Raw genomic sequence first — 26,321 nt, 5'->3', positions numbered from 1 at the left:
CCCTGTGAGGTCCAATCAGACCTGGTTTAGTCCTGATTTTTGTTCATATCACCCTGCTCCCATGGGACAGAGTTTAGTGTCTGACTGTAATTCGGTTCAGTAAATGGATAATTTAAATTATGAAGATATGTTTTGTTTTTGCTTAAGCACTTTTTATTGTTTATTTGGCTGATGTGGTCAACTTGAAGCTGTTGAGTGTGTGCATTAAAATCCTCCAAGACAAATGTTACAAAGTGGTTGCTGGAGTTATTTCAATTATGCATATATTTATGGAAAATACTGAAATGTGGTGTGCACATCCAGCCACAGAACTTTCATCCATATTTTACATGAAGAACCATTTTCAGTACTGCCTGCCCTTGCTGTTTTTTCCCTGCTTTTTTCAGCTCAATGTTTTTTGTTTTTTTCTATTATCCCTTAATGTTATCTCTATAATAAGATTTTAACAGGCAAAATGCTCTTAAAATACACCAGAATGCAGGAAATAGGAACAATAATTTTCAAAATTTTCTGGGGGGGGGGTGGGGGGTGGGGTGGTCCCCCAGACCCCCGTCAGCATCCTGCACAAACCAAATCTCACTCTAAGGTCTGGTCACAAGTTGGCAGCCCTGATGCAGTTAGGTGCAAGATTATTCCTAGTCATGCCTAAATGTAGATTTATGATGAGTTTTTATTTGATAAATAGGTTTATTTAGGCTGGAAATACCATTAACAAGGGTCAACAGCCAATAAGACTTTGATTCCTACTAGAGGTTTCTCACAGCATGGAACTTAAAGTACTTTTTGTTTTGCACTGTGGCCACTGGCATTTTGTGTGCAGTAATTTAGCCAAGAGTTGCATTTGACTAGTGACTGACAAGAGAAGTACTGCATTGGCTATTCTCAGGTTATAGTGTTTCAGAATGCTGTACAATGGTATAGATTTTACCAGAATCAAGACAAAACAGAACTAGTGTAGACATATCCTTAACATTCCCAACACAGTATCTTCCATCTTCTCTTGCTTCCAGCCAAAAGAAACCGACTGAGCAAGTAAAAAATCATTATAAATCAAGGGTTAGCATGAGTGTGAATAATTTTGTTTTTAACATTACGTTCTATGGTAATTGCAAAGTGAATACGTCGAACATCTATTAAGTGTTACCAACACTTCCTGTTTGCATACCCTCTAATGGATTTGCTGTCCAACTGAGACCGACATCATTTTTCACTTTTAGTTTTTGGATCAAAGTTGGAAGGTTAAAATGCAAATTTAGTGCCACTATTTGTGTTATAAACTGAAACCCTGGCAAATAAAATAATAAAAACTCCCCTTAAAATATAATTTGTTCCTTTCATTGCACATCCACTAACTGAAAAATAAAGAAACTGAATGCAGTTTTGGTTATTGACTTTTTTTTTTACTTTGCAGTACAGAAATCATTTGAGCCCAAGATTTTTTTTAAACAGTTGTTCAAAACAGAAGATATCACAGGGCTCTCATCAATTCAATACTGCTGCAGTACACATTTGGTCCTTCTTAAGCAATTACAGTGAACCACATTTGCCATCAATCTGCTGTTAATGCTTGGGTCTTCCATCATTTTGCATAATACAGGAACTAATATATCTCCTCTGATGCATTATAGTAACTCAAGCTGTTGAAAACAGGTTCAGGTAGTTATGCTGAACTACAGTTGCCACTGTGGCTTGGCTTACGATTTACTGTCTGACAACACTGGGGGTTAAAAAAAAAAAAAAGAAAGATTACACAAAAATTTCAAGCCCAAACACCACTACACCACTTTGTTTCACAAAATCTGACCATATGATGTGACAGCTGAGGTGCCGCTTGGCACAGCAGTGTGCTGGGGCTGAATGTGCTCCAGCTGCCACATCCTATGAGGAACACTCAGCTACTCGCATGATTTAATAGAGATGCACAAAGCCAAGCCACTTCTCTCTCAACCTGACATGAAAAAATACCTGCAGAGACAAAGTATCGCACGTGTAGATGATGTACATCTTCCAGAACTTTCTATACAATGACAGAAAAATTGGACCCTCCCCCCGCCCCCCTCAGGACACTCTCTTCAATATACTAATGATTATGAATTATCATTTGATTTGGCATCTTTGGGCTATGCATCATCTTAACATGATGAATCAGAAGAATGTAGGGTATTACTGTCAATTAGGCATAATCAGTGTTTAGTGCAACATCCTCCTGAATGTGATCTGAAAAAGCATAGCTCCCTCCCTGAACCCTATCCAACAATACTATGTCATATCTCTCTATATATCATGAACTTCCTCAATGGGCAAACATTATACTTGGATAATCAGCTGGCCCATTGGTGTGTACATATTTGTGTAGATTTTCTATTTTTTGTAAGATTTCAGTTGTCGGCAGCGTTGTCTTTGATGTTCAGGAGTGTTGCGGACTGTCGTCTCTACTCTGCGGCGTCGCCAAAGATATCCTGCTTCTTGCGCTCCATTTCGGCAAAGTCAAAGTCTGAGCCTGTCATCCTCCGGTAGATGTCCTTGATGTCATCGCAGGTGGTCTCAAAGTGAGTTGTTGCATCATATGAACGGGAAATGAAGATCTAGAGAAGGAAAAACAAAATTAAGGGTTCTTTAGGTCAGATATAGTTTTAATTATCAAAGGATGTCCAAGTCCACACAAGGAATATGCATAAAACTACACTGAACAGAAATAGAACTCAGCATGCAAATGGTCTTTTTTCTGGCTTAGAATCAAAGTCCTATTGTTCTAGTGTGAAAATGGTTACATTTCACCAGTTGTGCACTAAAACTTCTTGAGTTGCTTAACTGATGACAAATTTCCAACAACTGAGTTAAAATGAATTAGGTGTGTCTTTAGGGGCAATGATCAGATAGTGACCAACACACAGATCCTCCTTTGACCAGTGACTAAAAGGCACCTTCAAGTGTCGCTTTATTAAATGACACAATGCCATAGTTGACAAGAGAAAGACGGAAATGGGTTGTTGTCCTGTTGAATGCTTGCATGTCAGTTAGTGCTGTAGACAGGCACTTCAACGTCTAGTGTTCTACCATTTGTTCCCAGGAATTCATTTCAGACAGCACAGTACGATCATCTGCCACATGCCTACACACCACCTGAGTCCGAACCCGTCACACTGAAGTAGTCCATCTTTGAAATAGTTTGTGATCGGTTACAGAGACACTGATGAAGCTGTTGGTGTGCACAACTAGAGAATGTCTGTGCAAACTTGCAAACTTTGAGGAATAATCTGAGGAAAGCTAGCTTGTGTGCCTATTCAACAATAGGACAGCTCAATTCAGACGTGTTGAAAGTGATACAGAAATGTTACATGTCCAACCTAGTAAGTTTACTGGGGTGACTGTTGCACAACGGAGTGAAAATATGAAAGGAGCTTCAGTGATAAAAGTTATGGTAATGGGATATCTATCCTTATTACTCTGCCAAGGAACATGGCAAAGTTATGTGAAGATCACCGTTGGTTTTTCTGTCTGTCTGTTTGTAACATTACTCAAAAACAGATTAAAGGATTTCTATGAAATTTTCAGGGAAGGTCAGAAATTACACAAGAACCAAGTGATCAAATTTTGGCAGTGATGCAGCTTATAGTCTGGATCCACGATCTCTGTATCATTGATAACGGCATGGAGTCACTCACGATGACAACAAGTGAACACTACATCAGCTGCCTGTTGAAGATCACATGATTGTGATCCTACTACAAACCCACCGCTGCGGACTTATCTGTCGGAAATGATACAAGGAATGAGCAGCCTTGGTGGAGTACTGCACCCTGAGTGCTTTTCTAGTTCCCATATTTTAAAAGAGACATCATATTTATTGCTATGTAATGTTTCAGTTCAGGTTATAATTCAAACTGCTGGTTAGTAACATCTGAGAATTAAGGCTGAAGGTATCTGATATCTCAGTTGTTCCTTCTGAGAGTCCTAAGCTGATGCTAACTAGCTCAGGAACCAGACAATTATTGTGCAGAGCTGAAATTTGAGGTCTGTTAATGCTAGATTGTTTACATACAAACAGAAACAGATTTTTTTTTTCACTTTTTTCTCAACCATAAAATAATGTAATACTCGGCAGTTTTGCAGCCATCGTAACAGTACAGAGAAAACATCTTTCTGAAACAAACTAACTTTGGCCAGTTGTATGCATACTGAGTTGCAATAGAAGTTCATCAGATAACAACCGTCATTTGAAGGCCACCATAGGTACACCTGATAACATGTAAAATAGGAGAAACCCATTAACAGCAATGATACTTCCCATCACAGTAGCTGGACATGACTCATCGTGTCGCAGTGTTCATACCTGGCTGTCAGTGCCCATGTCAGTGGGTGCATACTGGTCGCTGATGCTGACAAACTTCTGCTCAATGGGCTCCAGTAGATCCAGGGCCGGCTTGATCTCTTTCTCAGGGTCGCTGGTCTCCACTGTGGTGCTGACAATGGCGATATATTTCCCCTGTGCTGCCACATTGTGAGCGAAGGAGATCATACACACGTAGATGTCTGGAAAGGAAAAAAATTCAGTTATTTCTAGCAGTTTCACTGTGCAGAAGATCTCACATTAATTTCTATCACCCAACCAGTTCATGTTGGTAGACATTTAGAACACTACATTTCCTGTGTGTGTGTGTCAGCATTCTGTGTATGAACTCTATTCCATCTCACTACAATGGGTAGCAGGTTACAATATGAAAAAAGTCTGCTATAGGCCTGGGTAATAACATTATAGAAATATGTGATGACAGTTATAACCAGTCTTTGTCTTTCAGCGCCTTAACTTTTGCACAGTGAGGCAGCTTCAGCCCTCATTGCCATCAGTGCATCTCTAGGTTTTACTTGCTTACTTTATGAAATGTGTATCAAGGTGAGAAAATTGTTTCATCCATATTTATCTGTATATGTAGATTATTTTATTTATGTTTTCATTATTATGTTGTGGTAACAGTAAAATGACCAGTTTGCATTGATAAATGGGCTAAAGTAGTTGAATTAAAAATATTCTATCTGCTGGTTTTGACCAAAATTGAGCATTGATTATTGACAGACTGAAAAGAAACCATTATTGTGGTGACACTTTTTAGCTATATTGCCCAATCTTTCTTTGTCTGAGGGTTTAAAAGGCATGTTATTTTTTATTACATATTTTATTGCCCAATTTAAACCATTAATCATAGCAAATAAAGTGCAAAAACAGAAAGAATTGTACGATTTTTAACTTACTGAAAACTTTGATAAGATAAAAATCTGGATATTGCTACAAAATTCCCGTCTTTTACATGTTTTTAAAATTTGCAGATCCAGACCCAGATTCAGCACTTCCCGGAGCTATCAAGAAACTATTATTGTCACATTGTGGTACTTTTTGGCTGAGATGCAGACTGCATTTACACAGAGCAGACAGGAGACAAAGATGGAATCAAATAATTAACACAAAAAGTAAAATATTTATAGCATATAGTCTCCTCTTTTCCTAGTAACACCTGTAAGCACCTGTGAAATTGTTGTACATGTCTGATTCTGTGGCAACGTTCCCATGTCTATTTCAAGTAAAGATGCAAAAAAAAACATTTTTACTATTCACTAATCGGACTACTCTTATAAACTATAAAGTCTAGGTCATCTGCTCATTTTCCGGGCTCACCGTGCTTCCTGTTGACCTGATTCTGGGGGATGATGATTTGGCAAGAGTTGATATCGCCAGTGTTGCCAATGGGATGACTCAAGATGCAGATGACTCTGATCACCTGACCCACTTTCTTGGTGCGATCCATAAGGTAGCTGGGGTCGCAGATCAGCTGCTTGCACCTGGCAATCTGTGGTGGACAAACACAGTCAAGGAGGAAACGTTTACTTCCTGAGAAGGGGAAAATAGCAAAGGATGTCTGCCTTAATACTACGTAAAAAATAACGTCATAAAGCCAATTAAGAAAACTGTGTATGGACTCCTGAACTTTTACTTTAATGCAATTAATGTATGACTAAATTCGGATTCCCACATAAACATTTAACTAGCTGAAGACTGAAATTGTTAGCTGCTGCTAAATTTGATTCCATATGTTACTGCTCATTATGGTTCGAGGTCACAAGAAAACCCGTCGCTATGAGCACTGACAGTCTGCTAACATTGCATCACCACTTTGGACCCAAGAAACAGGGATTGTGATGTAGGACAAGCACAGACTGTGCAACAGACAATAACTCAACGGGTGCTAAAATAATAAAAATAATAATAATTCATTTTATTTGTATAGCGCTTTTCAAAATATTCAAAGATGCTTTACATAAAAATCATCAAACACTAAAAATATAAAAATAAAACAAGTCATGTAATACATCATAAAAATAAGTTCATATAAAAATAACATGAATCAAAACTAACAGCGAGTGGTATCCTGCATAAACCTGAACGAGCTTCTATTTTCTCACAAAGTGGATGCTTGTTAGCCCAGCGTACAAACTCAAAGAACAGCGTTGAGGCCAGCATGCTCACCTCTCCCTCAGACTTGACTCCCACCACCTTCCCATTCTCCACCACGATCTCTTCTATGGGCTTGTTCAACATGTAGGTCCCTCCATAGATAGCACTCAGTCTGGAAGGAAATCAGAGTTGGGCACATTCATACTACAAGATCATCTTCAAACTTGATGCCCTCAATGAGCTGATTCTGGAAATCACTTTATCATTTTGGGAACACAATGTGAGGTGTTACTTTCTACTACCAAAAGGTCTTTTAAATATATACATCTGGAAAAGCTGAGTCTTGAAAAAAGCAACAAACAAAAAACCAAATACAAGACAGGTCATTACCTAAATGCTTATGATGCGGCTACACATGTGCACTATCCCACTCCAAATAAGAACTATGCTGAAGGAACATTTACAGCCTCAGTAATGTAAAAAAAAACCACACTGCTTAAGTGAGTATTAATGGGATATTTTCATTCCTATTCTTTGTTACTTCTATTAGTGGCATGATTATGCTCCTAGTATGACGTTGATGTAATTTGCAGCTTACTAAAGTTACTGTTAAATACAAATCCACTGTATCTAACTAGTATTGACATTAAGACAAGGAGTGAAGGTTCCTGTGCTTTTCCTGACATTCTGTAACATCTACAAGTCTATTTTGATGTTAAGTCTTTTTAAACATTTATTTGGCTAATTAATGTACACTATATGCTCAATGCACTGACACACACAAATATTACATATATGTATAATTAATACACATTGGCTTACCTGGCAAAGCCTTGTGGCAGTTCTCCCAGGCCGTAGAGAGGGTAGAGGTATGGACTCTTGCCATATCTGGCCAGAGACTCGCTGTAAAGCTTTATCCTGTTTATTGTGTCGATGCAAGGCAGATCCAGGTATCTGGGTGCAGAGAAGTAAAGGTAATTTAAACTCTACAAACTGTACAATTTACCACGTTTGAGAGGAGGAGGCAAAATGCCATGCAATAATAATAATAATAACAAAAAAAAGAACTTATCAAACAGCTACAAAAACCACTGACTCGTCTGTGCGGTAGAGTGCAAGGGAGTGGCCGGTGAAGTCAATGACCTCCTGGCCCAGGCTAAACTTCTGGAAAATGGCCCTCATCGTTGTCTTTTGGGGGTCAACACCCTCCATAGTCTTTGGGTCGTTCTCGTCAAAGTTGGCGATGAAGATCAGGAATTTTCTGAAGCGCCGTTTCTCAAACAACCCCATTAGACCTTTAGGAGACAGACATTGGACATTAAGTGAATCTGAGCCAAAAGCAGCACAGCATGAGTGAAAAGGACATCTTACGTCAAACTGTTCAGTAAATTACAAGACTTACTAGATGCCAGAGCCTCAGTCTCAGTGGATGGGACTTTATAAATTTTGCCACCCTTGTACACATAACTGCCTTCAATCACTTTGAAATCCAGGTAGCGAGTCACCTGTGTGATCAGCAGCATGCGGACCAGTTGACCTGAAATAAGGAGGTACAAACATCAGTGTTACTTTCACAATAACCAGAAGTATCAGCATCCTCATAATTATAGCTTCTTCATTGATCATTTTTAGCCACAGATGGGTGGTAATTGTGGTTCTTGTTACTACATAAGGATATTTTGAACACCTAACACCATTTTAACTATTATATGACTAATATCTATAGCACATTTGTTCCAGTAATGGTTACATCTGTAGGCAATGTTTGTAAAGTCAAGATACAAAAAGTTCAACTTTCAAGTCATGGCTGTGCTGTTTCCATTGAGGTGCAAGACTTGATATTGCTTTGAAAAATATTCCTACAGTACATTAAAATGTGACAGGAGCAAAAGTAAAACAAAAGCGAAAAGTAGTTCAGAGAGCTAAATGGCAACCTAAACCTGCATGTCTTCATAAAATGAGAGTGATTCAGGTGTACCGTTGGCCATAAGGAATTTGGGGATGAGGTCCACATTCCAGTCCCGGCCTTTTCCCATTGACTCAGGAGGTTTGCCAGGGAGGTTGAAACGCTTGTAGAGCTGTAGGAGAGACAGAACAATCACATTAAAATACAGCTGAGCTTACTGTAAGAAATTAGCCTTAATTTCACAAAAAGGTACAACTAAGCTGAGGGTAAAGGGTATGGTTTTTCAGGTTAACTCATGTTACAAAAAAAAGCAATTATTCACCACACGGTAGAAATTATATGTTTATCAAACTTCCAAATCCAACCAATCTGACCTCCCCAGTATAAATAAATGAAACCACTGGGGTCAAGGGTAAACTTACATCTTCCAGAGGTGTGATAGAGGCGCTCTCAGCTCCATAGTAGGAGTTGCGGTCCATGTGCAGGACCTTCTTCCCCTTCACTGACATGATGCCTGATAGAATGCATTCCTTTTAGGAGACAAAAAACAAAACAAAAACAGAGAAGTAAGAACAAAAATCAACAGTCTGCTATTGTTTTATACCTGTGCTTAAATACACAGAAGCAATCCGAATATTCGGATCTCAAAATTAATATTGGGATACCACCGTAACGACTAAATATTTGGATATTCGGGTCCAGCCCTATACCTTAGAAAAGCTGCCTAAATCATTGTGGTTTTGCAGATTTTGCAAATCTTTGCTCACAACCCTTTGGGCAAATCAGAGACAAAATTTTGAGGTTACAGAGTAGACAAATCTCTTAAATAGCAGAGGAGGCATTCATGATACAAATCACGCTCCTTTGCATGTAAAAGGTTAAAACAAATAGTTCTGGTAGCAACCCATGGAAAGCATTACTTCAACCACTGATTTATTTAGAATAAAGGTCAATAGCTGGGTTATTGCAGTCCTATATATGCAGTGAGGTGTGGAGAAATGCAGACATACACTCAAGAGTTGTCTGAACTGTCGTGGCAACAATCTTTGGCCTCATAAAACACTACAATGATGCTAATCAATAAAGCAGAGTTCTTTATGGAGATACAGTGGTCCCTTGTCTATCGTGGGGTTACGTTTCAGATTAAACTACAGTGAGACCACGAAAAGTGAACCGCGATATGGCGAGGGACCACTGTATTTACACATTCATCTTCATGGACAACTGTTCACACATAAATGTAGCATCCCAGATTCTGTTCCAGCCACCCTACAGCATTTTGCTCTCCACCAATTATTCTGTCTATTTTAACAGTCTACCTATTGTATGAAACCACTTAAAATATCAAGTTTCAGAAAAATTATTTTTTCAATTTGTCCAGTAAAAAAGCATCTTTTCACTCAAAGCAATGGCAGCACTGCTGCAAGTTCAGATTTATAGCTGAACCTCATTAACAACAAAGCAACATTTAACAGCAGTACTGTATGTGAGCTATCTGTGCTTTAACTATACTCCCCACATACTGTGTTTAAATTCTTGTAATCACTTCATAATACACAGTAACAGTGGCCTACATATTCTTACACAATCAAATGCACAACTTGAAATCCTCGCAATCATGATTTTATGCATGACTAGTTTTTCCTTGAGCTAATGTTAAATATGGTTTTGGCCACATCAGTACAGTCAGATATTGGCAGATTCAAGAATTCAGTTCCGACACACCCAATACCAGTGGATGCATGACATGATTGTGTGGCGCTGGTAGGATAATTGCAGCTTTCACAGGACTTTAAGTGTCAGCGGCTTGGTAATGATGAGGGGAAAATGTTAGCCAGAGTCTGGAATTCCCACACACTAAAGGCTTTAATACGATTACAGTAACAGGTCTGCAGATGCAAGCAAACGCTGTGTCCACCATGTGACTGAGGACTTTTAAACAAGTTTTACTACTGAATGAGAGCTTACACTCAGCTAGTACATGGCATAACTTCCTCACATGATAAAAAAAACTACACAACATAACTCTCACTGGGTGATACCATCTAGTCTCAATGTTTGTGACAAATGACCGAGGAAATAATGGGAATAGTACAACTCGGTTCTTTCAATTAGGACAAACTAGTGTGTTATTGCATTACAGACAATACAATAAAGAATGGTGACAACAATCAACTTACATGTTCCTCACTAAATTAATCAATTTTATTTAAGGCTGTCAATCAATAACTGTGAAGAATGGTCAGTTGGCCACTCTGAAAATGTAATGTATCACACATGAACAATTAAGTAAAGAGACTACAAGCTAAAAATGACAGTTTAAAGCTGTAACACTTCTCTACGGAAATTCTACAGACCACAAAACCCTATGTTGCTCAGTTTGTCTATTCGGTACATTTTCATACCAACTACAACTATCTTTTTGACTTTAACATTTGCTCACAACTCTATATAATACATGCCGTTGTCCCATTATATCCATCCAGAAATAGAAAGAGGAAAGTCAAACTCATTAGAAAAGGTGGGTTGAGCTCTGAATGGCAAATGCTTCAACTAAACACTCCTTTACATTTCCTGTCTCTGACAAAAGCTGAAAGACATAGATAACATTTTCTGCAGTCATCACCAAATCAAATTTAGGACTTGCAATACATTTTAATTTCACTACAATTTAATATCTCATTCACAGTTAAAAATTATGGAAATCAACAATCTACAATTCCTTATCAAGGAAATTAACTGATTGAAATGTTCAGCACTTTTGTCAGTGCTTATTTCTACCTGTTTCCATACTTCCCAGTAATGCAATGAATCAACAAGAACTTGACTCATGTATGGATAACTGAACAGACCTGGAATCAGGCTGACCATGAACTGAAACCGTACAGCTAACATGTATTGTTTGACAGGAAAAGAACACACAAAGAGTAGAACTACAGACTCAAACCAACAGAACTACTGCTAAAACTGACATTTGTCCACTTCATAGAAACTGCCACCCAACAAGCAAAATGCTACCTCCAAAACCATTTGAGGGAACCAAATAAAATACTGAACTTCAGGTTCTCTACAATACACAATTAAATCATATTTAATAGTGTTCAGTTGCACAGCGTAATATGCAACTTGTTAAGCTTCTAAAATGAGCCAATATATTATCCATCTATAAGCAGCTTAATGTGAAATTTTTCACTGTAAGTAAAGCTATCTCCACACTCAACACCTTGTCTGCCTGACAACAAATGGTAAAACCTACAATATATATGAAATTCTTGACAAATCAAGCTGGCAGGCCTGCACAAATTCCCCCTGCCAAGGCCAAAGGAAATGTGGTCACTCAATTGTAAACCCTCTGCAGTGACACCGTCTAAAAACAGCGCGTCTCTCTGTTAGCTTTCCTGGAATGTGGTAAATATAAATGTAAATATAAATTTACCTGAGTGTCTAATCACTCCTTTCATAACCTTGGTGTCACTTCTCTGCATCCTGCACCATCAGAGCGAGCTTCTGCATAGATGTTCTCCCAAAATAACACATGCTGCAGTGAAATCAGATCATGTCCATCTGTAAATGTTTCACCTACTGTATGATCTTGCAATGTCCTGACTTAAAGGACATGCAGTCAGGCATGTAAGACATAAATCTTTGAGGCAGAAAGAGCAGTTGTGATGTGTCACTGTCACTCCTTTGGGGTGATGTGCAACTGAGGCCGACCTGCTGCCGCCTACATAAATGCAGGCTTTGACAGAGAGCCGGACGCAGCCTAGTCATCAATACCTCAGCCAGATAGTAGTGGCCATGCTGACAGAGGGGAAAACACACTGATCCAGCGTACAGTCAGGCACAAAGTTTAGCCAATATAAAATATTAGAAGCAGTGACAAAGTCCTAGTTCAATTTTTAACACATACGACCCATAAAAATCAGAGACGGGGGCTGAGAAGCAGCAAAGTCCAACACAGGCCAGAACTGATGACTTTGCCAAGATACAACCACATGACAGAAAAACTACAATTACAACATAATGACACAAGCCTTGAATTTGCTGCAGTGAAAATTCACAACACACTCTCAACCGTTATGGCACTCTGTCACAGATAGATTTGAATCCACATACATCTGTAAAGATTTTATCAGGCATGAAGTTTTACAGCTGGAAATGTATTTATCAATAGCCACTTGTCATGTTGGTAGCACAAAACAAGGTATCTGAAGACATCAGCTTGGAAAAGTACCACAGCCACTTTTCATTATTTTATAAACAATAAGACTGACAAATCAATAAGGAAAGTAACTACAAATACTATACAATACAACTTGAAAATAAACTGTAGCCTACTGTACTGCATGGTTTAGTTCACCACAGCAGCCTGCCAATTAAAGTTCTACAAGCAAAACATGTGATAAGCTTACAAAATTAGAATGGAATGTGCTAGATACAGGGGAATTTGGATTTTTAGAAATGCAGTTTATACCAATATTTGCTAATATAACGCTAGGCATGCATCTTTATAATTTGTATGCTTTTTGTGATTGTTTATTATCACCTGATCAGCAAATTCTCAAACCTCTATACAAGCAAGCACTGTGTCCATTTCCTTTCTTTTAAAATCATTTCCTCCTCTTGTTGGACACAAAGATAGCAGCAGCTGCATGCTTCCTAATGGAAAACCCAGTGATAGCCTAGGTAAATGAAAACAATTTGCACTTTTAGTACAAACCATTTGGTACATTTAATTTTACTACTACTTTACTATTTTCATTGTGTACTCAAGCACAACGGTCATTTTGGTTTATCGTATTGTCACAAAATAATCGGAAAATGCATCGATTTCTGGAAATTGTTAACAAAAAGTCATGGCGTTTACTGTATCACACAGGCAAAGTCATCCCTCATTTGCTCCATTTTGTTGCCATTTGATTATTGGTGCTCCATTGTTAGTAGATTTCATCATCACAAATTTTACCCCACAAACACTGGTTGATGCATCAGTCATTGTTGATGTCCTGTTTGATGCACAATTGTCACAGCAGTCTCTGTACACTCCTCAACCACTAAAAGTTGCCCTATTCCAACAGCATCATAACATGAAGCAGACTCCACTTATCTACAGTTTGATATCTTATGCCAAGCCACGCCCCTAATTTGTCATTAGTAGTGGACAGATGGGGAACCCCATCCCCCAGCTACACATCAAAAATGCTAACTGGGATACAAAGGTCTGCCTGATCATCTCCTTTCAAATGCTACAGCAGCAAGATGAGTGAATTTGATCTTTTAAAATTGACAAAGCGTAACAAACTGTAATATTAACAGGGGTTGACTTCTGACTAGAACTTCTAGTACTTTTAAAACATGTTTTAAGAGGCAACTAATTTAGTTTTTAAAAATCCTCTTTCCTTGAAATGCAACCCTGAGCAAAAAGTTCATTTTTCATATTAAGTATTTACACCAGTAAGAAAACACAACAGGTGGGAATTCCCCTGTAGCAACATCTAATGTGAATAAAATAACATACACATGTTCATGTTAGTGTGTTGCATAAAAGGAGAAGATGGCTAGTATACAGAAGTGAAGCTGCTGATTTGCATGAGGAACTAAAGCCATGTAAAGCTACTCTACACGGCCTCAGCCTTTTAGTCTGCATGTCTGTTTTGGCTGGCTGGCCACCAATTCTCAGTAAAGCAGGCCTGCAGAGTACTTTCGCTTCCTTGGTATTGGTAGAACCACACCCTAGTGTGAGCTAAATCTACATCCCGCCCACCCTAAATTTTAAACCAACGTCCCTTCTGCATGACTGCTTTTACCCAGCTTCCCTGGTCTATTGTGAGTTTGAAGCACTTTAGAACTCTTCTGTTTACAGGAACTTCATCTCCACAAGCTACCAAGACTAGGTTGGGTCATTCAATAATAACACTTAAATGGTATACTAAAGTTTCTCAGGTTAACAACAGTCCAATAGATGCAATCAGTGTAGTTCTTCAGAGTTCAGAGGAAGCTACAATGAAATCTTGAAGCCATCACGGGATTTCGATGACTTGCTTCCGCGACATACAACTGACGGCAAGTCAGGAGGCCTATCAGAGTAGAATATTCTCTATGAGGCTACACCATGGAGAATGCTGACTAAGATAGTTCCGTGGTAAACAAATCCTTCACATACGAGAATAGCTCATAAACTGTTCTGTGTGTGTGTGTGTGTGGAATCAGCTTTTAGGGCCTTTTACTGAGCAGGTTGACGTTCGCATAAAGTTCAACTTGAAGGTCCAGGTTAACTGCCCTACTACTCAAGTGACCGGCTGTTAGTTACAGGGTTCAAAGCAATGCAGCGATTTAGGATAAGGAGCCATTCCGGTATTTTCCCCAAATGTCTTCTCCTTTAATAACTAGAGTGCTGAAGCTTCTTTAACTTTGAGTCAGGCTGCTATATGAAGCACGTAGACGATCTATCTTTACCATTCAGGGTGTCCAGCCCACAATACGGACAGGCGCTAAACGGAAACTTACGGCAGACTAAGTTAGTTAGCAAGTTTAGGTTACAACTACTGTCATCAGATAAGTGACAACATTTGCCGAAATGACAGCAGACTGTAAAAAAAAATCAATAATCTAGTTACTAGCGACGCGTACAAAAGATTAATTCGAGGAAGCTGTGGCAACTCTGTCGTTAGCAGGCTAATTAGTTAGCTTAATGTAGGTCGGCTAACGTTAGCAGACTAATCGTCCGCGATATAATCTTATCTTGACTGTGAAAAGCTGCCCGACCTGGCGCTAAACTTTCAAATAACCGGTTGAGATACTGTGACAGTTGCATTCAGAGTTAACTGAATCCTTACTAACGACAGAAACAGCCTGAGACTTTAGAGTTATCTTGTGTAAGTTGGTATCGTTAATCTTTTCAGGCAGATAGCAGCTCCAGGTAGCACATTGCTAACCGCTAGCTACTACCGTTTCCATTACCTAACATGCAGTTGCTCACTCTCGGTTAGCAGCTAAGCTAGCTACTTAGTGTTAGCCCTGCTTATAAGGCCTAGTTATCTCAAAGCCGAACTGTCAAGCGCTAACTGCGTCGGTTAACAGGTTGCAAATCAATTCCACGTTGCGTATCACAACGTTTCAATTTGTCTCACCGTGAGCCCGGTGCCCAGGACGATAACGTCGTATTCTTCATTCATTTTTCCAAATCTTTACTCTTCTGCTCCTGAATATGGGGAAAGAAGAAAATGGAGATCTGCGGGGCTGGAAATGAGAAGGGGCTGCGGTTCAGCGTCAGGCGCCTCTGGGGGCGGGGCTTATCCGCCTGTCAATCACCTGGAAGAAGAGGCGCTGTGTGTGACAGCTGAGGAGAGAACAGGTCAGACGACCTGCTGATGTCTTTACAAAGTCCACACAACAGGCCTTCAGTATGGATCACGTAGGTAAAGTTTTAGCACAGTGAATAAATAATTACAGCATCTACTTAAAGAAATTAAAAAGTCTTATAACAATTCAAAACATGCAGTAAACAATATTTTTAAAGTATCATATCACCCAATAATGCCTAAAAGAAGAGCATTGTGAGATGAGAAGACAGTCATGTCCATTCTTAACAAAGAGAGATACAGCAAGAGAATCCTAGCTGGCTTGGAATCAGTAAAGCAGTTGTCCATTACAACCTGAAGCACAAATACAGTGTGACTCCACCAAAGGAAAAGGCAGGAAACAATTTTTTTTGAAACTGCATTTCATAAAACTGAGGTACAATAGGACAGCCAAGAAAGAGACTGACATGTTTAAAGATTGCGACTTTTTATTAGGTCCTCACAGTCACTACATCCTAAGCTTCTTGCAGCTTGGTAGGTTTAAAATTCTGTACGTTTCTTTAGAGTCACAACAAACCAGTCAGTTACAGTCTTGAGTTAATTACTAAGTCTTGTAGGTTTCTGAAAACAGAAAAACACCTGAGTGCTCTCTACAGTCTCTTAATTACCTCCCTGCATAATAAATAAACACTCAGTATCATTCATTAAAGCTATAGCAACTTTAAAAAAATTTTTTGGCAGGAACACATCATCATATCTCAGGAAGAGTAATGATGTAACAGCATACCTTCTCTATTTGTGTTGCCAGTGTGAACTAGTTTCATGGCTGACACACCTGCTTAACAAACCCAGTGACAAACAGTAAAACTATTCTCATTGTTAGCCGTCAATGTCCTGCATCAGTCTGCAGAGGCCACACAGGCTGCCAGCAAACTAAAGAGAACTGCAGTACAGAACATATCATTTCAGGGAGTAAAAACCCCAATAAATTACTGAAGGCCAAGACAAAACTCTATTCTCAAAAACTATTTCATACTCATGCTTATACTCACTTTTACAAATGGTACTTTCATGAAAAGCCATACACACTATCCAGCAAAGGGGACTATGGAAGCACCTGAGGTTTGCTAATAATAAGAGCTTCATTTTTGTTTTGTGTCAGGCTTGTACTGGCAGGCTAAAGGCTTTATGATGATATCAAAATACAATCAGACAAGGCAGCTGAGCTTGTCTTTAGCATGTCTAATCATGTGCCACCCCTACCTCACTGCACAGCTTCTCCTAAATAAAAAAAAAAAGATGCCAAACCACAAGTGTCCGAGATTTACTACAATCAACACAACCAGAGCTGATTAACTTGCATCACGTGAAATGTTAGTCTCTTTTCTTTAATTAAATTAGATATTAAAACCAATTACAAATGCGCAGTTGGATTTAGAACAGTATTGTTTACGATGTGTCTGAAGAGCCACATTCCAACACCTTCACTACGTCTGGTCTCCTGGCGAGCTGCCGTGCTGTCGTTCCAGACGCGTCCTCGGAGTCTCTGAGGCCGAGCAGCAGCAGCGTCCTGGCTGCTTCTGCATGCTGCCCAATGCAAGACATGTGAAGAGCTGAGAGGAGAGAAGGAGACGGAGCTGAGCGCTGAATGGTAAACTGCAGTAATAGTAAACAATGAACATGAAGAAAACTATTACTTATTATTGTTTTTATTTTTTATTACTGATTGACCTTTATTTGACCAGGAGAAATCCCTTTGAGGTTAACAACCTCTTTTTCAAGGGAGTCCTGGCCAAGATAGGCAGCAGCAAAGACAAAACACTTATAAAATGACACGGTTAAAACAGAATTAAAACACAAGCAAAAAACTAATACAAAATTTAATTCACAAGCACGGTATGAAAAACAAGTTCATGTTGTGGAGTCGGCCTCAAGAAGTCGCAGTTTAGAATTAAAAACGCACAATGAGATTAACTCGGTTATTTTCCAGTCTTTCTACAACACATTCCATGCAAAAGGTGCAGAGTAAATACAAGCCATTTTAGCCAATTCAGTACAGGAATATGGAAGAGAAAGCAACAAATGATCTTGTGAACAGAGAGAGTAACGATCAGCACTTTTCTGTGCAGTTAGAGAACAAATGTAGGTGGGCAGTAGTTCAAGTATTGCCTTATATATGAAAATATACCAATGACAGATCCTTCTGGTGGCTAAATCTGGCCATCCCACCCAAGAACAGAACTCACAGTGGTGTGTCAGCACTTTACAGTTCGTAATAAACCTCAGAGAAGCCTGGTAAACAGTGTTAACCATCTACAGGCATTGAGCACAAGCATTCATGTACAAAAGATCTCCGAAATCGAACACAGACAAAAAAATCACAGCGACAAGCCGCTTTTTTTCATTAAAAGAAAAACACAACTTTTTTTGGAAAATAAAAACAGCTTCTTCACAAGATTCTCCACATGTGGCTTGAAAGTGAGGGAGTCATCGATCAAGACACCCAGATATTTATACATGTGAACCCCCTCTAGTTCATCTCCCTCAAGTGTGGACACAGGGAATCATTTGTAGCCATGTACTATAACTGGAAAACAACATTAGCTTGGTCTTGTCTGCTCTCTTGTCAGTTATTAAATGGCATAATCTCTTTGATTGTAGTCATTTATTCATGGTTCATTTCTCATGTGTTTCATTTGTTTTGGGATTATCAGCAGCTGACTCAGATTTCTGAAGCTTTTCACTGTTTCTTTAATGCATTTGGTTTGCAGGTGAAGTTCAACATGCAAACACAACACCACTATCTACAAGTAAGCGGTGACTATTTGTTCACAGAGATGCTCACAGTACTATTCACATGTTTCTGCAAGTTCTAAAAAGACATGAGAACAAAAGCAAACTACAATGGTAGATGTGGGCTTGTTTGTTCTATGCTGTCAGTCAAATCTGATGAGTTCACACCCACACAGCTGTGATGAACCACAGCCAGTTTGGGGTTTTTATCTCTCGATGAAACACCCTTTAAAATGTGATTTTGATTGCTGCTTATTTAGACATCACCATTTAACGCTATTGGACAAACCTCAAATTCATGGGCTTTACATTAAATACTAAATTTTATTCAAATAAAAAACAGCACATCATGGGGCTTACCAGATCTTCCCTTTTTGTCCCGAACGTGAAGATCTGCTCCCAACTCCAGCAGTGTTTTTATAGTAGACGTGTGTCCTTCCTGAAAAATGCAGATTCAGCTGTGAATAGCTGTCATACTGTGATTCCACTACTGTCACTCTGTATCACAGGAGAGGGATCTCTACACTGTGGCTCTCACTGAGGGCTTTTAGAGCAGTTTGCTATGAAAAGCTGACCACGTACGCTTTACCTGATTTCCAAATGGTATATAAGCTAACAAAACATAGTTTGTCTATTAATCTTTGTAATCACAAGTGCAGTTTTGCAGCCTTCATTTTGAGTCATGTCCTCACATAAGTCATATATTGTTGTGATTCCTTGAGTCTTGTTGTAATTAATATCAGTTGATAAAAGTAATCTATAATCGTTAGCCCTGTGTCTGATGTCGGAATCCGAACGTAAACTGCCTACTTGTCTGAATTTTTTCAGCAACTAAAATAGGCCAAACAGGCAAGAATAGGAACGTGGAGGCTGCTTTTCTGTGCCAGATGGTGAAAAATTAGCAACTGCAAATGAAGCAGCAGATTAAAAAATGTAATTGCTCCTAGTGACTGCTACAGAAACGTTCAAATCGATTTAAATTAAAAAAAAAAAAAAACATAGACAGATTAAACCTTTATTGATCCTGTAGCGGGGAAATTTTACACTCACTCACTACTGATGGCTTAGTGCAAGAAAACATAACTACTGACACAAAGAAATGTCAGATTCTATGGTCAAGGGTAACAACACTGGCTATAAGCTATTTGGTCTAACTATCAGGAAACATAATCAAATCAAAGACAGACACCAGCCATGCTAGTAGATCTCAGCAAGTTCTGATAGTCTAACTACCTAATTTAATCATTTATTTACAGAAAAATATATGAAACCAAAGAGGACCTATTAAATTAAATGAGCACTATTTTGTCAGAAATCTGGGATTTAACCTTGGATTCTAGCCTTTTGTCAGACGTACCTCTGAAGGCCTAGCAGGAGAATTTAAGCACCTCTTCATCAATGCTACTTTTTAATTCAACCTTTTATCCATAAGACTTATCTGTTTTTACCATTTAGCCATTACTTTTAGCAAAATATTCCATGCATTTTTGAAATATTTTTAGCTAACCAACTAACCATTTCAGCCTTTAGTACTTTAAGCCACTTTGCTATTAATCCTTGACTTTTAGCTAATAATTTCAATGATTTAATCAGTAGTTTTAGCTTTTTTACAGTTTATTCATTGCTTTTAGTAACAGTTTCAGCTACCTTTTCATCATTTTTAGCAGACAGTTTCAACCCCACATGAGCTAACAATGTCAATGTTTATTCATTTCTTTCAGCTAATTATTTTAACTATTAACCTTTTCCTTTAGTTATTTCAATAAATTATTACTTCTGGCTATTTTACCTTGACCCATTCATTGTCAAACTGTACCAAGAATTTCAACCATTTGTTCAATAGTTTTTGCTATTTCACAATTTAAGTGCTCACCCATTGTGAAATAACTAAAACTATTAGCTGCTTCTAATAGCCGATACCTAATAGTGGCTGAAATGGTTAGTTTAAACTTTAAACTAACCATTTCAACTAACCATTTCAGCCACTCATCATTTACTTTAAGCTGGCATATTTAGAATTTATTTCCCCCCCTTTAGCTAATCATTTTAACATTGTATTCATCATTTTCGGCAATGATTTCAACTCTTTATCAACTAGCTATTTCAGTCCTTTATGCATTCCATTAACTAACCATCTCAACTATCCATCATTTATTTTAACCTAACAAATTCACAATTTATTCATTGCTTTTAGCTAAGCATCACAATGCTTCTCACAGTTTTACTGTTTGTCATTTTCTTTTAGCAAACCATTTCAATCTTATGTCTCTAGCTGCTATTTTAACTGTATATCCATTACTTGAATTTTCACTAAGCTAGCCATTATTTTAACTCAGTTTATTTTTTTTAGCCAGTTATCCATTACTTTTAGATTGCTTACTAACTAGTTTCAATACATTCTCAATACATGGTGTGTAACAGCTGACTCAATATGTAGATATACACTGATCGGACATAACATTATGACCACCTGCCTAATATTGTGTTGGCCTCCTTTATGCTGCTAAAACTCCTCTGACCCAGTGGGTCATGGACTCAGGACCTCTGGGGATGTTCTGTGGCACCAGGATGGTGGCAGTGAATCCTGTGGGTCCTGTGGGTTACAGGGTGGGATCTACCTAGATCAGGCTTATCCTGGTACATCCCACAGATGCTCAATAAGATTTGGATCTGGGGAGTGTGGAACCCAGGTGAACAGCTTAGCTCTGTCATGTCCCCCGAATCACTCCTGAACAGTTTTTGTAGTGTGTCGGAGTGAATTGTCCTGCTGAGGGTGGCAAATGGTATCAAGGACTGCTGTTGCTATGGGGTGGAGGGTTGGGGGGTTACTTGACCTGCAGTGTTTAGGTGGGTGGTACATGTTAAACATCCACATGAATATCAGGACTCAAGGTTTCCCAGCAGGACGTTGCATTAGAACAAGATGGCTGATGTTATTCACTTCATCTGTCAGTGTTCAGAATGTTGCGGCTGATCGGTGCATATGATTTTCTTAAAGTTTCTATTTTCAGATTAGATGATCTATTCTATAATCTTTCCACATCTTCTACTGGAAGTACCAGTTAAAATATAAGTCCTGCTGATTGGGAACAAGTGATCTAACCTTGGCAGCGTAGTGCAGCGCAGTGAGCTGGATGCCAGTCGCCCTCTGATTCACGTCTACATTAAGCTCCTGCACCAGGAACCGCAGAGCCTCCTCCTGACCGGTGACAGCGACCTGGTGCACCGGCTGAGCCCCCAGTACGTCAGCTGATGTCGGAGATGCCTGCAACACACAGGTCAGGGTTAGAGAGTACACAGAAAGGTCTATACCAGCACTGCAGAATTAGTGCTTTTAAATGCCTTATTCTACCTGGTGCTTCTCTAAAAGCAGCCTGGCCACAGAGATGTGTCCGTTCCTCACAGCATCCATGAACGGAGTGACTCCACAGCTGTCGGTGCAGTCTGGGGTGTAGCCACATCTGGAAGAGGACCAGTGCAGGTGAAGGTCAGACAGACGCAGTTATCCCTGTAACTCATCAACATTCCAAACAGGTCAGATCAGCGTTAGCATTGAAATCTCTCAGTGGAATAAAAAAGTGCTGCACATTTCTTTTCCACCAGCCGCATTTATCCTGTCAAACTGAGAATCACAACAGCCACCTCTGGGTCATGATTATGTGGCTTATCAGGTTTATTTTTTTTGTTTTATTTTACGGCATTTTGAGCAGCAATTTTGTGAAAAAAGTCTGGGGAAGCATATGCCAAACATCACACATGACATCCAGAGCTGACTGGAAAAATGTACAAATGCTACTTTTCCTATGATGTATTCCTCAGCCTACCTCTCCAGCAGGATCCTAATAACCTCCTCACAGCCGTGCATTGCTGTATGATAAACACAGAAAGTATCAGTCAGAATTAGGCAGTTCATGTAAAACTTGTAAACCAGCTAATATGTAGCCACCCGGCTATTAGGTCACATTTCATAGTTGATCCTGGACCTGGGGATGCGGATGCTTTACCTGCCGTGTGCAGCGGTGTCCTGCGTGTCTTGCTCTCCGTCCTCCAGACGTCCGGCGCAGCATTAAGGAGATGCTGGATGACCAGAGGATCGCCCTCCCTGCAGGCGATGTGGAAGGAGTTCCAGCCGTCCTTGTTTCTAAGCGCAGGGTCGGCGCCGTGGCTCAGCAGCTCCTGGATCACAGGGAGGTTCCTCCGAGTGCAGGCCATCATCAGAGGAGTCCTGACGGAGCAGACAGACCGCGATGAGGCTGCAGTCACATTACAGCAGAAGGCAAAGCATGTCCTGTGGTATTTTGCAAAGAGAGTTATATGTAGTGTACAGATTCTGTTTTGGGGAAGTAGGGTAGAAGCAAAAAAAAAAATACAGAAAGGTTTCCAGTTAATTATTGAATCCAGTAACTTTTCACAAAATCCAAAAACCTGGAATTGTACATTCTGCCAAGATTTTCAAACGGTTAATAAAACTGCTAAAGCTTTTTCACAGTATTTACACTAAATGGTGTGGTGTCTTTGATGAGTCAGTTTGTGTCCAACATCTTTAAAATTGAAACTTATATTGCTCATTTGCGAGAAAAATATACATTACCTTTCAAAGGTTTGGGGTCACCTAGACAATTTCATGTTTTCCATGAAAACTCACACTTTTATTCATGAGCTAACATAACTGCACAAGGGTTTTCTAATCATCAATTAGCCTTTCAACACCATTAGCTAACACAATGTAGCATTAGAACACAGGAGTGATGGTTACTGGAAATGTTCCTCTGTACCCCTATGGAGATATTCCATTAAAAATCAGCTGTTTCCAGCTAGAATAGTCATTTACCACATTAACAATGTCTAGACTGGATTTATCATTCATTTAATGTTGTCTTCATTGAAAAAAAAATGTTTTCTTTCAAAAATAAGAACATTTCTAAGTGATCCTAAATTTTTCACGGTAGTATATAAATAAACACTGAAGTCAAGAATGATTGTCTTTGAAATTATTGTATTAATGCTGCTGTCTCAAGATCGCAAGTAGATTTATTTCAATATCACAAAGAAATAAAGTTCATATTCCCATTATAACAAGTGATTTATCTAGTTCAATACAATTTTAAGTGAGGAGTGAATCTTTTTTCCTCAAGAAATGTTTGAAAAAGTTTGAATGAAATGCTTTCCAAGACAGAGAGACATCCAACAGAAACTCTGACATGGAATTATGAATTGACATATCTAAACAAATAAACAATATTCTAAATAAAGATTTTTAACAACATATAATTCTCAAATAGGCTCTTATGACCATAATTAAGGAGACTGACAGCTACGTGGGACTTGATGAATGAATATGGCGACCATACCATCCACTAGACCTATTATTGATGAGCAAACTGCACAAAAATTGCAAAAAATAAAAATCTTTTATTTCCAAGAAATGCTGTCTTATTTATGTATTATTTTATATCGGCTGCAGTTATTAAATTTTCAGAGGATTTTGAAAAACATTTATTAATGCTATGCCATTCACGTAATAACCAACCAGTAACGTAATAACTGATTACATTACTGGCTTTATTACATTTTAAATGGCCAAATTTATTCCATTTTTGGCTGGTATTAACAACAACTACGAGTCTGAACTCTGAAACTTTGGATTGTTGGGTTTTCTGTTCTCTGTTTATGATTCATAAGGTCTGTATCTTACTATGCTGAGCGCTGTGAGACGACATGCTGTGAATCTATAAAGATATAAAACTGAAATGTTACTGAAGTGTCCCCAGTGACATTAACAGACAGACATGCAGGAACAATGGACCTCAAGTTGTAAGAAATGGTTTGTGAAAGACTTTTTTTTGGCATTTTAGCACAAATATTGGTCCAAAAACATCACACAGAATAAAAGACACCTTTTGCTGCCAAAATCATAAAACAACTATCTCATTTACGTTGCTACCACTGCATTAAATGAAATGTCCATTAAAATGAACATTAAGACAATATGTCAGAGATTCACCAATAATAAATGCAACTGAGGATTTGACAAAACATTAACAGGAGCTAAATGTTAATTTGTTGCTTCCAGCTGTTTGTAGGAGTTTTTTCTCTGAGTTTATGAAATACCTGCAGCACGATCCATACGAGTGTTTTCAAAGACAGAAATGTGGATTTACATATGTAATGCATGCAATTCATTACTTATAATTATAAATGATCCCCCTTATGAAGGCAGGACTAATCAGGATTTAATGGAAGGTCACATGGTGTACTTCAGGTCACTTCAAAAAGAGAAACTTTATTTCTCCCCACGCCAGGGGAAATTTACATTGTTACAGCAGCTTATGTAGCAATAGATGTAGTAATAGGAATAAAATAATAATAGAACAGTAGTAATAATATTTACAATATATACAGGGGTGAGAGATGAGGATGAACTAGTACAGTATTGACACACTGTAAGACAATGCAGTATAAAGTGGCTTAAAAAAATAAAGTTTAAAAGTGCAAAGATGTAGCAGTGCAATAATGTCTGTGCAAATTTTATGGTTTGAGGTGGTAATGATATGAGTCCAGATTATGTTAACATCAATCCTTTAACACGAAAAATGTGGCGCTAAACGTAATTCCGGCGGCTCTGGGCTTCCGTACATCCACATACGCAAAAGAAACCAACCTAGATCTATTCGTCTGACGGTTGACCATCGATGATATATATATTGGAAGCAGTTGTATTGATTATTAAATCAAAAGGGTTGCTCCTTCGAGCCGGATTCGAACCAGCGACCTAAGGATTTCAGCGTCAAGCCCTACAGTCCTCCGCTCTACCAACTGAGCTATCGAAGGGAGCTGGATGCCACCTAGCGACGGTTCCTTTTTATAGCTAGCAATATGATGTTGATTCTGGAAATCAATTAATTTGACTTTAAAGCGAATACTCTCACCAGTCAGCCTTCTTCAGACTGTCCACCTTGGCTCCTTCCTGCAGCAGGTAGCTAACACAGTTCTCGTGGCTCATGGAGGCAGCTTCGTGCAGCGGCCTCTTGTAATCGTTGTTGTAAACCTCCACGTCCATGTCCAGCTTTAGGAGATACTCCACGATGTCACGGTGTCCGTGTCTGGCTGCGTAGTGCAGCAGGGTGTCTCCTGACCGGCCGAAGTGTTTGCTGCTGACCGCCTGCACCGCCGCGGAGCCGCCTAACGTTATCTGTTTCTCCAGAGAGCTTAGCTGTCCCTCCTGGGTGAGCTTCACCAGCTGTTTCAAAGTGTTTTCATCCATGCTGGGTGAAGGAGAGTGGCTGCTGCTGGAGCACAGAGTCACTTAGCGCTCAAACTGACAGAAACACTAACTGTGAAGCGTAGAAGACCTGCTGGAGAGGAATGTTTACCTGCTCTGTCTGCACGCTGGGAGGAAATTAGATGGCCAACAAAGACCTTACCCTGTACCCTCTGTCAGTACAAAAGACACGCAAAACAACAAACACAAAACATTGCTATTATCACTAGTATTCATGTAGTATAATTAATCATATATTATTGGATATTTTACATAGCAATCCATGAGTAAAAAAAGCAAAAAAAAAAAAAAAAAAAGCATTTCTGCTACCTCAATATGCCAGATCAGGAGGATTTTTTAACGTTTAGTTCCAAAGTGTTTTACGATATTTTCCCCAAATCACACACACAGTAAAGGTGGCAGAGATAGCATGCAGGTCGCTAGCCTCATTGGGTCCAACCTAAGCATCAGCGTCCTGCCTAAGGACAATTTGGCATGTGGACGGCCCGGGGCTCGAACCACCGCCCTCCCGATCAGTGGCCCTTTCAGTAAAAGAAAGTCCCTATTAGGTATGTACTCCGATAGATGGCCGAAACAGCACGCTGTTCGCCT

The 26,321-nt window shown here is 39.1% G+C and overlaps 2 protein-coding genes and 1 non-coding gene across 3 annotated transcripts; all 3 read right to left on the bottom strand.

The window, feature by feature from the left end:
- Positions 1–1,378: 1,378 nt before the first annotated feature.
- gdi2 (GDP dissociation inhibitor 2) lies at positions 1,379–15,643 on the bottom strand. Its single transcript, XM_055006609.1, has 10 exons — positions 15,485–15,643; positions 8,777–8,884; positions 8,427–8,526; positions 7,851–7,985; positions 7,545–7,743; positions 7,271–7,402; positions 6,521–6,620; positions 5,672–5,843; positions 4,334–4,533; positions 1,379–2,585 (listed from the first exon to the last, which is right to left on the bottom strand). Exons 1-10 carry the CDS (start codon positions 15,527–15,529, stop codon positions 2,433–2,435), a joined length of 1,344 nt encoding a protein of 447 aa, XP_054862584.1. The 5' UTR covers positions 15,530–15,643; the 3' UTR covers positions 1,379–2,432.
- Positions 15,644–16,123: 480 nt separating this feature from the next.
- ankrd16 (ankyrin repeat domain 16) lies at positions 16,124–26,233 on the bottom strand. The gene is made up of 7 exons (XM_023286514.3): positions 25,378–26,233; positions 22,453–22,673; positions 22,273–22,315; positions 21,801–21,909; positions 21,552–21,713; positions 18,809–18,887; positions 16,124–17,268 (listed from the first exon to the last, which is right to left on the bottom strand). Exons 1-7 carry the CDS (start codon positions 25,710–25,712, stop codon positions 17,105–17,107), a joined length of 1,113 nt encoding a protein of 370 aa, XP_023142282.2. The 5' UTR covers positions 25,713–26,233; the 3' UTR covers positions 16,124–17,104.
- trnay-gua (transfer RNA tyrosine (anticodon GUA)) lies at positions 25,193–25,279 on the bottom strand. Its single transcript is given in 2 exon segments — positions 25,193–25,228; positions 25,243–25,279. It is a non-coding gene; the product is annotated as a tRNA-Tyr (tRNA).
- Positions 26,234–26,321: the final 88 nt, after the last annotated feature.

Source organism: Amphiprion ocellaris, chromosome 21 (genome assembly GCF_022539595.1).
Source record: "Amphiprion ocellaris isolate individual 3 ecotype Okinawa chromosome 21, ASM2253959v1, whole genome shotgun sequence".
Classification (NCBI taxonomy): Eukaryota; Metazoa; Chordata; class Actinopteri; family Pomacentridae; genus Amphiprion; species Amphiprion ocellaris.
This window is presented reverse-complemented; position numbering and strand designations above follow the sequence as displayed.